The following is a 14,593-nucleotide window of genomic DNA, read 5'->3' as shown; positions in this document are numbered from 1 at the left end:
TGATTCTTGTAATTGTCTTTTTTATTTGATTTTGTTTAAACCAAAATGTCACATTGCTGGTTATAATGATAAAATAATAAATATTTATTGATTTTAAATTACCAGTGAATCTATAATCGATAGATCACTCTCCACAAGTGTATTTTGACGTTTAGGAAAATATCTGCATATTTAACATATTTTTTTTAATGAAAATCAGGGTAAATAACAATTTTATAGTTAAATAATTAGAGATTTATAAAGAATCCGAATCGGAATCGGTAATTGTATGGGAACCGAGAATTTAGCACGGAATCGATAATTATATCGGAATCGGAAAAATATTGGAATCGTTTTATCACTAAGTTATACCATTGCAACACATACAAACCATACATGTATCCGGTCTGCTTTTAAACAACTAATACTACGTACAGACTTCTTGAGATCATTCTTCTTATATAAACTCTTCTTAATTTTATAGTAAATAGAACGTTTATCCCACATACAGATTCTCAAACCTCTTTCCTCGTCTAGACTTCATGGACATATTCTCTATTGTAAACACCTTCACTATGTTAGATGTTGACGAAGATGGTCAACAAAATTGTTATCAGTTTTTGGAATCAGACATTGTCTTTCAATTTTACAAATTAATTTCATCTTTTTTTAATTATCATTTCTTTATTGTCATTTTAAATCGTGAATAAATTTGAATCAAAATTACCAAAATGTTAATGTTTATTCATATGTATAGATGCGAAGGCTTTGCCACGTGTTTGCAATAAATAAAATGTTTATTATTTAAATTTTTCATTTCAAGTAGCGAAGTGATAATATATTAGCAAAGCCAATTGGTTTAAATTAATAAATTCGAAAGTTGATCCCATTTCTCTGATTAGAGTCAAAGCATTATATCTCAAATTAATTCAACTTTAAAACATTGGTGCGCCATTTTTCTCTTTATTACTTACGTATATGCGTTTAGATTGAGTAAAGATGAACTATTTGCATGTTGGCTTTATTGATGGACTATTAATTTTATTGTTTACTATTATTTTAGTCGAGCGTTGCCCGGGTGTTTGGAGGTGTATGTTGAGCAAAATAAAAAAAGCGGTCAATTTTTAAAATTTGACCCCTATTATGACTCCTTAACATTTATGGTTTTGGGTTCAAATCAAGTTATTAAGTTAGATCCCTGTCCAAGGAACTTATATCTAAAATTTCAAGCGTTTAGACCCCAAATTGTCGGAAGAGTTTAGTATTGTTCTCAAAGGTCAAATCGTTGAACTTTGACCCCTTAACAGACAAATTTCTGGCCGAAAATCGATCACATAGATTTTCCGAAATCTCAGTACCCTGTATATCCAATTTCGAGTATGTAGACTAAAAATTGACAGAGTTATTGCGTAGGGAAATGTACACAGATACACGCGCAGACACGCACACAGACACGTTCACTTTTATAGATACGCTAGCATTTCAGCCCGGCGTTGCTCGCGTGTTTGGATGTGTGTGTTGAGCAAAAAAAAAGTGGTAGTAGAAAGGCAGGCTCGAACCCGTACCGCGAAGTACGAAAAGAACGGGGGGAAAAACCTGACATCTTTGTCGTTACGACCACCGCCAATCCGGAACTGATCATTTCTTTATTGTCATTTTAAATCGTGAATAAATTTGAATCAAAATTACCAAAATGTTAATTAAGGCTAGACAATAGAACGGAGAAGATGACTTTCAAAAACATCGGCAAAAAAGCGACCCCTCCTGTAGAAATGTGCGCAGTTAAAGGGTTAAGATATTAATGTTTTTAGCCAATTTTTCGATATTTGTCGTATGAAAGGTCAAACTTTAAAACGATACTGCTCTTCGTAAAATCTGTCGCTTCTGTCGAAAGTTTTAGGAAGATATGCAAACATAGACACATACATACATTTATATATTGATAACTAAAAATTTTCTACCCAAACCGATGAAAAAGCTTGCCCTATCTCTGATTTTTTTAATTTTTGACCCCTATTATGACCCCTTAAAAATTATTGTTTTGGAGTCAAATCTAGTTATTAAGTTAGATCCATGTCCAAGGAACCTATATCAAAAATTTCAAGTGTTTAGACCGAAAATTGTCGGAGGAGTTTGGTAGAGTCCTCAAAAGTACAAATCGTTGAACTTTGACACCTTAACAGCCAAATTTCTGGCCGAAAACCGATCATAAAGATTTTCCCAAATCTCAGTACCCTGTATATCAAATTTCGAGCCTGTAGACTTAAAATTGACAAAGTTACTGCGTAGGGAAATGTACACACACACAGAGACGTTCACTTTTATAGATATACTAGCATGAATGCCCGGCGTTGCCCGGGTGTTGGAGGTGTATGTTGAGTAAAAAATAAAAACGGTCAATTTTTTTTTAAATTTGACCCCTATTATGACCCCTTAACATTTATTGTTTTAAGCTCATATCAAGTTATTAAGTTAGATCCATGTCCAAGGAACCTATATCTAAAATTTCAAGTGTTTAGACCCAAAGTTGTCGGAGGAGTTTGGTAGAGTTCTCAAAGGTCAAATCGTTGAACTTTGACCCCTTAACAGCTAAATTTCTGGCCGAAACCCGATCACAGATTTTCCTAAATCTCAGTACTCTGTATATCAAATTTCGAGTCTATAGACAAAAAATTGACAGAGTTATTGCATAAGGAAATGTACACAGACAGACACACACACACACACACACACACACACACAGACACATTTACTTTTATAGATATATAGATAAATAGATCATTTTCTTTCTTTCACCTCTTTCACCTCTTTCACAGCGGACAAAGGCGCGATGAGCAGTGTACGTTCTTGAATCCCTCAAGTGCACCTGATGGAGAAATCGGATTTTGTTAAGTAGGTCGCTGTTTTTATAAGTTTGGTTGATTTGTCATAGACTTGTTAAATTTTTGGATTTTAAACTTTTCATTGGTTAGAAAATACTGAGTTAACACGTTCCTGTGAAAACTCTACCTGCTTTTGGAAGTGGAGAGGAGGACGTACACCAATAAGCGGAGAAAGAAAGTGGGTGGTTATTAAGACCAGTCGAATTTTGATATTTGTTCGAATCGCATCTCGATTCAGTCACTACAGATGTTCTATTGTTGTCACCCAGTTCGAAAAGAGAAGCTCGTATCTCGTCTATCATGACGAGTTGTAAAAATGCACCCATGGATCACTACGCCTAAGAATCGTTATTAGTCCACAGTTGACCAATTTCATCCCAGCATCCATTTCTTTGCGCACAAAAAAGTCATCCATTGCTGCAACATGTTAAGTCTCTATTTTGCATTTTTAATGTTAAATGGTAATTTTGTAATTATGTGAAATCAAAGTGAAAATGATCAAACGCTATCTTTCAAAAAGGTTTCTTCTTCTTTGATTCTGCGAATTTCAACACACGCACACACACACACACATGCATTCACACATTCACACACATTCACACACACGTGCAATAAATATCTCTCCGTCCAATTTTGTACGAAATTAAACGGTATTATAATTAATTAAAACTTGTTTCAAAAGTGTGAAATAGCCAGTTCAAAGCAGATAATTAAATCTCATGAAATGTCCGTAAAAATAACATAAAAAATTGTTAAAAGTCCATCAAGTGTTTCTCATTCTGTATTTCGACTCACATTAAAGACGATCAAATTATGTACGCCCAAACTTGATTAATATCAACGTGCAGTATCTGTTTAATCTTTGCAATTATCACCCCAAGAATTACCCCCCCCTGTAAAAATAACATAGAAATTATGAAAATCCCATCAAGTTTTTCTTATTCTGTATTTCGATTCGCACTCAACACGATCAAATTATGTACGCCCAAACTTGGTCAATATCAAAGCGCAGTGTCAGTTCAATCCCCATCTAGGAATTATCTCCCCAGAAAGAAGGGGGTAAGGGTTTATTACAAGATGCCTGAGGCACCCTCATCAGCGAGGAACTAAACTAATTATTGTTATTCCAGTATATTGTACCACTTTTTTTGTATCGTAAGCATGAATGACCGACTTTTGAACTAGCTCTGCCTTCGTGGGGAAGTAAGTAAATAAAATTCCCTCTGAAAGAAGATGATACGGTTTTATATTACTTGTTGCTTTTTATATATTAATGAGTTATTGCCTCTCAAGGCTAGTAAAGAATTAAGGTCCGTTAGTTTGTCAAGTGAGTCACCTTAAAAATTGAAAATGATGATTTAAACTGAGCATAATTTGATCATTTTAGAGAAAAAAAACTTAACATGAATTTGTTTGTATCCCTTCGTCTGACAACGTAAGGATGCACTAAATTATTTTCTGGATCTTAATTCTAAATATTGCATGAAGATAACTCAAATACTATTTATCTGAAAAAGTTTCAACTTCACATAGTTGATAATGTAATCAAAAAGAATCAGATCTATGCATTCGCTTTAGAAGAAACGGAATTTCTCACAATTTCGATATGATCGAACTTTTCAGAGGCAAAGTGATATAAGATGCTGGACTTTATTGACAACAGCATATGCCAAGTAGCGAGTGTCTTTGATTAAGAGAACTGTATATGCATACGATTAAAGCAGCAGTATGAAATTATCTCGATTTTTTCCATATAAATTAAACTACGATAGAACTATAAACATATGTGCAACATAAAATTCTGATAATGTTGCGGTTCCCGTCCTAAACTGGCCCATGTTTTCGAAAATTATCAGTTAGTTTCATTCGATTTCATAATTTCCTACATTATATCCGACCTATCTCACTAATATAAAACAATTATACTTTTAGGAGTCGGTGTAATTATACTAACTATAAAAAAATCTACTGTTACTCTCACATAAAATATCGGGAATTATCCTCCATTGCATACATTTTATATCTCAATTTTCTTATTTTGTAACATTATTTTTCACCCAATCTAACTTCCCTGCGTAAATATAGATCGCTCCTTCCATCTTAATATTTTTACTGCGCTCTGATTGCCTGACTACAAGAATATTCGTAGAATGCTAGAATATAATTGCCGAACATGAAATAATCGTCTCCTTTGACTTTATTAAGAAAAACGCCTTAGATTACGGTAAAAAAATAATAATTTAATAGCAATGAGTCTTTTCTTGAAATAAATATTATTCTTAAATACTTTCATTTTTCACATATAAACAACGTTTAATCTTCAATATATAAAACGAACGCTCACTTAAATTTCTTCCCTTATAACTGTTCAGTATCACGAAATGGGGGATTATTGATAAAACAATAATCATTACCGTAACACTCCCGAAAAAAAAGAATTCATAAACCGAATTCAATTTCAATAATTTACTCCATTAAAACTGGATTTTGATTAGATAGCCCTCGTAACTAAAGCTCATAAATTTTATTATCTTTGTTCCTTCGACCGTATGCCGTTTTTTATCAACAACCTGTCAACTCAGAATCGGACCCAGATTTGATTGGCGACACACTTGCCAGCAGAAGCTGTAACGACATTATCCGATACGAGTATTGTCTCGATTGACGTAAATCAGATACAAGGCTTTCAATGTGTGAGAATCTAGTTCTAATCAAAGTGCGTCCATCCTTGTGCAACAAGAGTATAAAATCGTTTTTGAAATTTAGTGGACGACTATCTTTTTTTGCTCTTTGTGTAATAGAGCGCGTATGGGCGCGTGTGAGAAAATGAGAGGCAGTCGAAAGGTAGCGTGTTCGAGAAAATATTAATAGCAGCAGTTATTAAAGAGGTATGCAAATTAGCAAGTGTCACACGAAAACAATAGAAATATACACCACGTGGTCGAAAGAAGAAGCAAGTTGAGTGTTGATGGAAAAATGGCTGTGTAAAAGTCGAGGGACAAAGAGCGCTGGCTAGCGCCAGTGTGAGGTGGCGGCAACAGAGACTTTTAAAAAGCATATGTGTGCGCGAAAAGACTTTGGAAACATAATGAAATTCGTTGTTTTGGAGGAACCACGAATAAATGCATTTCATTTGCAAATAAAAAAAAAATACCGAGTCGGATTTTTATTTCTTTTCTTTGTTTGTTAGTCCCTGCGACGTTACATTTATAACTATTCTCACAGAAAAGAAAGTTGATAGTTCCTCTGTGATCTATCGTTATTTTCATGAAAGATCGCATGTAGATTACAATATGATCGTTTTCAACTTTAATGTCAACAAATATTTGTCATATACCGTTTGTACAAATATTTGAAGTTGGTCCGTTCCAACAATTATACACAATTCTCTCATAAAGTTCTTCTTCTCTTAACTGACAATCATGCCTCTCATTAACCCTTATCCCTGAGTGGGTTTTCCCCTTGATGTTAAATAACAAAAGCCCTCGCTCGAATAGACAGAATGAGTGATAGTAACATCAAATGCTTTTTAATAAGAATTTTCACTACATCTATGAATATATGGTGATTTGATTTTTAAAAATAGGGTAGAAGGTGATAACGTACGTATGAACAGGATATTGCTTTCGTATATTTATATATAGATTTTTTTCTTTCTTTCCAGGAATTATCATCGATTTTCCCAAAGGACTTGCGCACTAAAGGAATGGTGCCAAAATGGACAGCGGGAAATTAAATGTGAATGTTCTGTACAAGTTGTCGCCCTTTGACAGCAAAGGGCGTGACCGCGTCCAAGAAGCGGCCAGACTTCTACTGCTTAATACTCTCAAGATGGAACCCACCGTGCATGAAACTTTCTTCCATGACACGAAAGCCAACCCGTTCCTCAAAGACGTTGACAGAAGTCTTTTCCCGTTGGGCGGATTGGCCACTGCGTTGGTAGCCGAAGTCTTGTGCAAATCCAAAGATGAATTTCATTTCTGTTCAACCATTAAGAAAAACGAACTCCACAAGTATTTGGCAGAATCTTACTCCGGGGTAGGTTGGAAGAAAATTGGTGAGTTAGAATACTACAATTATCTGAAGAGTCTTAAGGAGGAAAATCTCTCTCTCTCTCTCTCTCTCTCTCTCTCTCTCTCTCTCTCTGCATATATATATACATATATACATATACATATATATATATATATATATATATATATATATATATATATATATATATCAAATAAACGTTATATCGAGGTGCCTTCAATAAGTTTCCAGATTTCTTTCGTATGGGCACGATTATTGATAGTACACACATGAAACTCTAATCCCTTTCAAAGTAATCTCCCCCCGCTGCAATATACTTGTACCGTTCCAACAACATCTGGAAAGCCCATGGAAATCCTTTTGTGTGAGCATTTCAATGACCCTCGTCACAGCCTCTTTCATCTTCTAAATTTTATGATAACGACAGCTTCCAAGGGTTTCCTTGATCTTAGGAAATAACTAAAAGTCACAGGAAGCAAGGTCGGGGCGATAGGGAGGAGGATGAAATATCTTGAAGCCCATCTTGGTCAAATAGTTTATGAAAAGGATAGAACACCCTCGAGATAAACTTTGCACAAATCTTCCATATCTTCAGTATCTCGTGAATAATTATGTGTGTAGTTCCCACATTGACATTAAACTGTGCACTTATTGTCTCTATAGACACACGACGGTCTTTATCCATGAAATTCTTTATTTGGCCAATCAACTCTGGTTTTCTGACTACCTTACTCTTCCCACATATCTCACCATCCCCCCACACACCTCCTGCCTTCCTTGAATCTTTTATGCCACTCAAAAACTGATGTTTAACTCATTTAAGATGGTCCAAAATCATTCTGGCGTATTCCATACGTTTCTCTAATATTTTTCCAGGTTAAAAACAGAATTTTATTACGTATCATTCTTCTAAAGTGTCTTCACGTCCAGGTTGCATTTTTGAAATTCATCAGCTTTGAAAATCAGGCTTTAGTAGGGTGGATTACAATTCCTGCTATAGCGGTTCATTTGAACCTGAAATCATAAAAAATTGGTCAGTCATCTGATAAGATATAAAGCAATAGCATACTGCATTTACAAAAGTCTACAACAGTTTTAAATGCCTGTACAAAAATGTCTGGAAACTTATTGAAGACACCTCGCATATAGCATGGAGTGTCTCTGTTTAATTATTCTTTGTCTACTTTTTATATGATCCTTCTTGTGTCTTCTGTTAAATATATATATATATATATATATATATATATATATATATATATATATATATATATATATATATATATAAACTAAAAGTTAAAATAAATATTAGCTGGTAAATTTCTTATATTAATGTATAAATTCACTAAGAAACAAATAAAAAAAAATTATTGGATATAACTAAAAAGCATATAAAAAATGCAGTTTAATTAAGCCCCTAAAAAGTAGATTTAATCTTTAAAAAAGTTGTTGTACGATTCTAAAAATAGAAAATTGCACGAGTTTCTCCCGAATTGGATACAGACAGATCGACCCAGACCCAATTTCTCTGATTGATAAATGCATCCCACCTGCACCGTCTACCTAATTCCAAATTGTATTAACTATTGTTTCCCGACTTTCCCATGCTAATTATAATTTGTATTCATTTTTATCCCCCCTTTTCTTTTTTCTATCTTTTTTCTTCTTCCCCCCCCCCCTCTCTCTCTCTCTCTCTCTCTCTCTCTCTCTCTCTCTCTCTAACTGGCACACAAACCCCCAAACCACCTCCTTCTAAAACTTTTCTCTCTCACACTCTTTCTCTCACTCCCTATTAAATCTTTTATACATCATCCCCACTAACAAACTTTTGAACCCCTCCTCCTTTTCTTAACGGAAAACACTCATAAAAGCTTTACTTTTCAACTTCATTTCATAAGACCTTTCAACCATGCCACAAGTTAGAAAGTGTAAAATATTTTCTCCCCTAAAATTATAAAAAGTCCTTCAACATTTGTTTTAATTTTGAATTTTTTTTCTTGCCTGATAAGATCAATAATTATCGAAACGGTCTGCACATCGTAGCAAGATATGACTATATTCATATTAAGAAAATAAAAATGATAAATTTGCTCTCTCTGATCGAGCACTATCAATGACCCTTATTGCCATTCATTGATTGGGCAAACAGCCTTCTTCTACTTAGTTCTATCTTTTTATTTTATACATTTTTCTAGTGATAATTATTTTCTTAAAATCAGACAAACTAATGTATGTGCCATCTGTATCATGAATGTTTCGATTCTTTGTCAAATGTTCTTCGAAAAAACAAGAATTGAAAAGGCTGCCATTTCACGTATTGATACATACACACACACTCTCTCTCACACACACACACACACACACACACACACATATATATATATATATATATATATATATATATATATATATACAGTGGGGAAAATAAGTGTTGGACACATCCCATTATTCCTTATTTAACACATTTCTAATGCAGCGAATAACGCGAAAATTTAACAAGAAATAGTTACTCATTTAACAATGACAAATAACTTTAGAAATTGGAATATTTTAATGCATAACAAAAATTATATAACAAAAACGAAAATAGCCTGGAAAAAAAGTGTTGGACACATTGTTTTAAATTATATCTTATTATTATTTTTTATAAATAATGCTGGAAAGAAAGAAGGAAAGAAAAAGTCAAGGGAAGTAATTCACTTCCGGAAGGTACAAGCGGAAGTTAAAGAGTTCTCTTTTCTTTCAGCACAACCATACTCTACGTCGTTGGAAAGTATTGGAACACGTTAGTCACCAGTAAGCCATCACGCGTGAAGGTTCTAAGGATGAGTAAACGTAAAGAATTCTCTCAAGTCGTCCGTGATAAGATTATTTCCGAGCACAAGAATGGAATTGGTTATCGGCGTATATCTGCTCAATTCAAAATTCCTGTAAGCACCATAGGAAACCTTATTAGGAAATGGAAGGTGCATGACTCAACCGTGAACCGTCCGCGCATCGGAGCTCCTCGCAAGATGTCGGATCGAGCAGTGAGGAAGATTGTACGAAAAGTTCAGCAGCAACCGAGAACAACACGAGGCGAACTTCAGAAAGATTTGGAAAAAGGAGGGATAGTAGTAACGAAACCAACGATTAGTAATGTACTCCGACGCAACGGTCTTAAATCGCGTACACCTCGAAAGACACCATTACAAAAAAAATGTCATGTTAATGCTCGTCTGGAGTTTGCAAGAGACCACTTATTGAAAACAGATGATTACTGGAAGAATGTGATCTGGTCTGATGAGACGAAAATTGAACTTTTCGACATTAACTCTGTACGTCATGTATGGAGAAGAGATGGCACAGCGCATGATTCCAGGAACACCCTCCCCACTGTAAAGTTTGGTGGTGGAAATTTCATGCTCTGGGGATGCTTCTCTTCAAATGGTACTGGGCCACTTTATATTATAGATGGAAAGATGAATGCAGCCAAATATCGGGAAATTCTTGAAAATGATCTCTTGCCTGCTTCCAATGCGTTAGGTATGCGACAAGGATGGATGTTTCAACAAGATAATGATCCCAAACATACTGCTAAAATAACCTCCGATTGGTTCGTACAGAACAAAATAGATGTTCTTAAGTGGTCCAGTCAGTCCCCAGACTTAAATCCTATAGAAAATCTATGGAGAGAGCTCAAAATCATGGTCCACCAGCGAAATCCATGTAATATTCAGGATTTGAAGAAAGTATGTGTTGAAGAGTGGGCCAAAATCTCGCCTGAACGTTGTCACAAATTAGTTTCGTCGTATAGAAAACGCCTCGAAGCTGTAATAGCCAATAAGGGGTTTTCAACTAAATATTAGATGAAATTGTGTTAGTGTGTCCAACACTTTTTTTTCCAGGCTATTCTCGTTTTTATTATATAATTTTTGTTATGCATTAAAATGTTCCAATTTCTAAGGTTATTTGTAATTGTTAAATGAGTAACTATTTCTTGTTAAATTGTCGCGTCATTCGCTGCATAAAAAATGTGTTAAATAAAGAATAATGGGATGTGTCCAACACTTATTTTCCCCACTGTATATATATATATATATATATATATATATATATATATATATATATATATATATATATATATATATATATATACCAGCAGTTCATAATTTGTCCTACGAGTGAATACACTTTATGTAAGATTTAAAATGTTTAGACCAAAATTTGTGTGAGTAATTTTGTAGAGACCGTAGAGGTTAATTATTTTTTTATTTTGACCCCAATTTTGACCCCTTAACATTTATTATTTTGGTCTCACATCAAAATACAAAGTTTTACCCATGTCCAAGTTACCTACATCTAAAATTTTAAGTGTTTAGATCTAAAATTGGCGGAGGAATTTCGTAGAATCTGCAAATGTCAACTCTTTCAACTTTGACTTTTGGCAGCCAAATATTTGCCCCAAAACTGATTAAAATGCTTGCCGCATGTCTGAATACCCGTAATGTATAAATTTCAACTTTTTAGACTCAAAATTGACTGAGTAGTTTGCTAGACATCGCAAAGGTCAAATCTGTTGAACTTTGACTCCTTGGAAGCTCAAATTTCCGATACAAACCGATTAAAAAGCTTGCCCTATCTCTGAATACCCTTTATATAAAATTTCAAATGTTTAGACCAAAAATTAGCTGGGTAATTTGGTAGAGACCGCAGAGATCAACATTTTTTTAAACTTTGACTCCAATTTTGACTCCTTAACATTTATTTTTTGGGGGGGGGGACTCAAATCAAATTAAAAAGTTTTATCTATGTCCAAGTAATCTACATTTAAAATTGCAAACGTTTAGACAGAAAATTGTCGGATGAGTTTGGCAGAGTTTTCAAACCCCTTGACAGCCAAATTTCTGGTCGAAAACCGATTTAAAAAAATTTCACAAATCTCAGTACTCCTTATGTCAAATCTTGAGTCTGTAGATCGAAAATTTACAGAGTTGTTTTGTAGGGAAATGTACAGAGAGAGAGAGAGAGAGAGAGAGAGAGAGAGAGAGAGAGAGAGAGAGAGAGAGAGAGAGAGACATTTCCACTTTTATATATACTGCGTGTCAAACTATTACCGAGATAACATTTTTTACCAGTTTGAAAAACTTACCGGTAGTTTCGTATCAAAAGCTTCGGAAACGTTGGCATTGCTGAGCGTACTGTGAAATTTTTGTACTGTTCCGCGCAATGTAAACAACTTGCCATTGTAATTGCTGAATCCACGGTATTTAAGGTGTGTCAAATTATTAACAAGGCAGTTTGTTTTGTAATTAAATGGGTCGTAAAGGTGGTTTGAGTAGTTATGAAAAGAGTACTATTACAGAACAGCTAGCAAAAGGTAAAACTACCTTCGAAATATCGAAAATGATGGGAAGGTACCATCAAACTGTAAAGAACTTTATCAAAGGTACGTAAGATAGCTGATAAAAGTAAATCTAGAGTTGTTTCACGCTGTTCTCTACTCCAAATTAAACGTGAAGTTGTTAAAAACCCTAGGCAAACAAGTCAAGAAGTCTTTGACCAAGCCGGATCGAAGAATGTCTTAAAAAGTACTCGATGTCGCCTTCTGAAAGAAATGGCAAAGTCTGTTAAGTCTGTTACAAAGCCTCCATTAAAGCACCATCACATACAAAACCGATTGAAATGGGCAGAGGACAACATGAAAACGGATTTTTCTAAAGTTTTGTTCACGGATGAAGTGCGTGTCACTCTTGATGGCCCAGATAGCTGGAGCAAGAGATGGGTCCTAAATGGACGACATCGTCATCAGCGTTAAAGGCGCCAATAAAGTGGTGGTGTGATAATGATTTGGGCTGGGATTATCGGAGGTATGTAGTTGGCCAATGAAGAGTCCCAGAAGGGTTAAAATGACGTCAAATGCTTACATAGCTTTTCTGAAGGAGCACTTTAAACCATGGCTGAAGAAGCAAAGGTTGATGTTTAGTAGAACCATTATTTTTATGCAGGATAATGCTCCCTCGCATGCAGCAAACAAAAGCAAAGAGTATTTGCAACAACTGAGGTTCTGTGGGCTACGAAGTGGCCTGCGAATCCACCAGATTTGAACCCAATTGAGAACCTTTGGGGTATCCGGGAGCGACATCTCTATGCAAGTGGGCGCCAATTTAAGAGCAAAGATGAGTTGTGGGATGCTCTCTAAGAGGTATGGCGAGGAATAACTGTTGACGAAAACACAAATTTAACTAATTCTGTGGACCAACCTCTTTTACAAGTCAGTCATAAAAAATATCGCATATCCCCTACTAATTATGCCAACGTAGAAATTGCTATGTAGTTATTATGTTCTAAGCATTTTTCACAGTTCATTTAATGTTTGAAAATTATTTCAAATACAAGTTATGGGTATATTGTTTTTTCTCAACTTCGTTAATAACTTGACACACTGAAATCAACAGATATTCCTATCTTTTGCCATAGTTTTGCTAATACTGCTTTAAATACTTTTATTTTCTGACTGGAGTAGCTGAATAGTATTGTAAGCACTTTCTCGAAGTACCATGGGTTTTTATTCACTCGTTCCTTAAATATTAAAAAAAATATAAACAACTCGTTAATAATTTGATACGCAATATATATATATATATATATATATATATATATATATATATATATATATATATATATATATATATATACTAGCTGTACCCGACTATGCCGGGGGTTCAATTTGTTTAAATAGAACAGAAAACCGAAAAAAAGACAAAATGCATGTTTCTTATGTTTTCAACATTTGTGGATATACAATATTTTCAGACGTTCCTTTTTAGTGCAGATTTAGAGATTGTCTGATTTTTCGAATGTAGGACATGTAACATATACTTGTCCATGTGAGAAGCAATTAGGATGTAGATGTAAGGCACACAAATGTAAAAATTGTCCCTGAGCCTCGTTAATATTTACGGAAAACGCCATACAAATTGTGAAGTGCAATATCTTTAATGAAAATAGTATATCCGTTTAAACAATTCAATGCACGTTCACTGCCCATTCTTTCTAAGGTTGACAGAGGGGAAAACACGAGAATTTAATTTTACTATAGACGTATATGTGAGAACGCACTGGAAAATCTCGTAAATTAAAAAATTAGCTGAATTTATCTGTATGAATGTATAATACTTTATCAAAAATAAATCGGAAGAAAAATTGACAAGAAAACTGTTTAAAGAATAAATCAACAAAGTTGGAGAATGATGATAATTCAGAAAAAAGAAAGAAGAAAATAATGTAAAATGCTGTAGTTTTTGAAAAAGGAAATCGTTTGATAAACTGTTGTTTGGGATTTTTTTTTTTGAAAAAATATATTGCTTTCAAATATGAGTCATGAGAATATTCGTATACATTTCGGTGCTTTTTTGTTATTGTAGTGAAATTCGGAAATCGAAATATTGATTTTCACGTGAAACCAATAGTATCTACTGAATTATCAAAAACTTACACATATGTGCATATATTTGCACGCCAGGGCGGAGATGTATGTGTATATGTGAACATTTCTTTAAGTATATATGTGTGTACGTGCGCATGTGTGTGCTCGTGCGCGTGGTCGCTAGCTAACCCTCTCTAAACGATTAACAACAAATAAAAACTAAATAAATAAACCGAATCATACCCCCGCCTCCGAACCTAAGCGAACACCTAACAGATCAAGACATACTTATCAA

General features: G+C 34.4%; 1 protein-coding gene across 1 annotated transcript in view; it reads left to right on the top strand.

The window, feature by feature from the left end:
- The window catches only part of LOC145295966 (uncharacterized), an 88,901-nt gene that overhangs the window by 39,719 nt on the left and 34,589 nt on the right, over positions 1 to 14,593 (top strand). Inside the window, exon 2 of the mRNA XM_080141880.1 lies at positions 6,526 to 6,918. Coding sequence (XP_079998006.1) covers positions 6,579 to 6,918 — 340 coding nt within the window. The 5' untranslated portion in view covers positions 6,526 to 6,578. The remainder of the gene's footprint in view (positions 1 to 6,525; positions 6,919 to 14,593) is intronic.

This window comes from Euprymna scolopes, chromosome 16 (genome assembly GCF_053919585.1).
Source record: "Euprymna scolopes isolate OS-2025 chromosome 16, ASM5391958v1, whole genome shotgun sequence".
NCBI lineage: Eukaryota > Metazoa > Mollusca > Cephalopoda > Sepiida > Sepiolidae > Euprymna > Euprymna scolopes.
The sequence above is the reverse complement of the archived record's forward strand: the minus strand, read 5'-3'. Positions and strand labels throughout refer to the sequence as shown.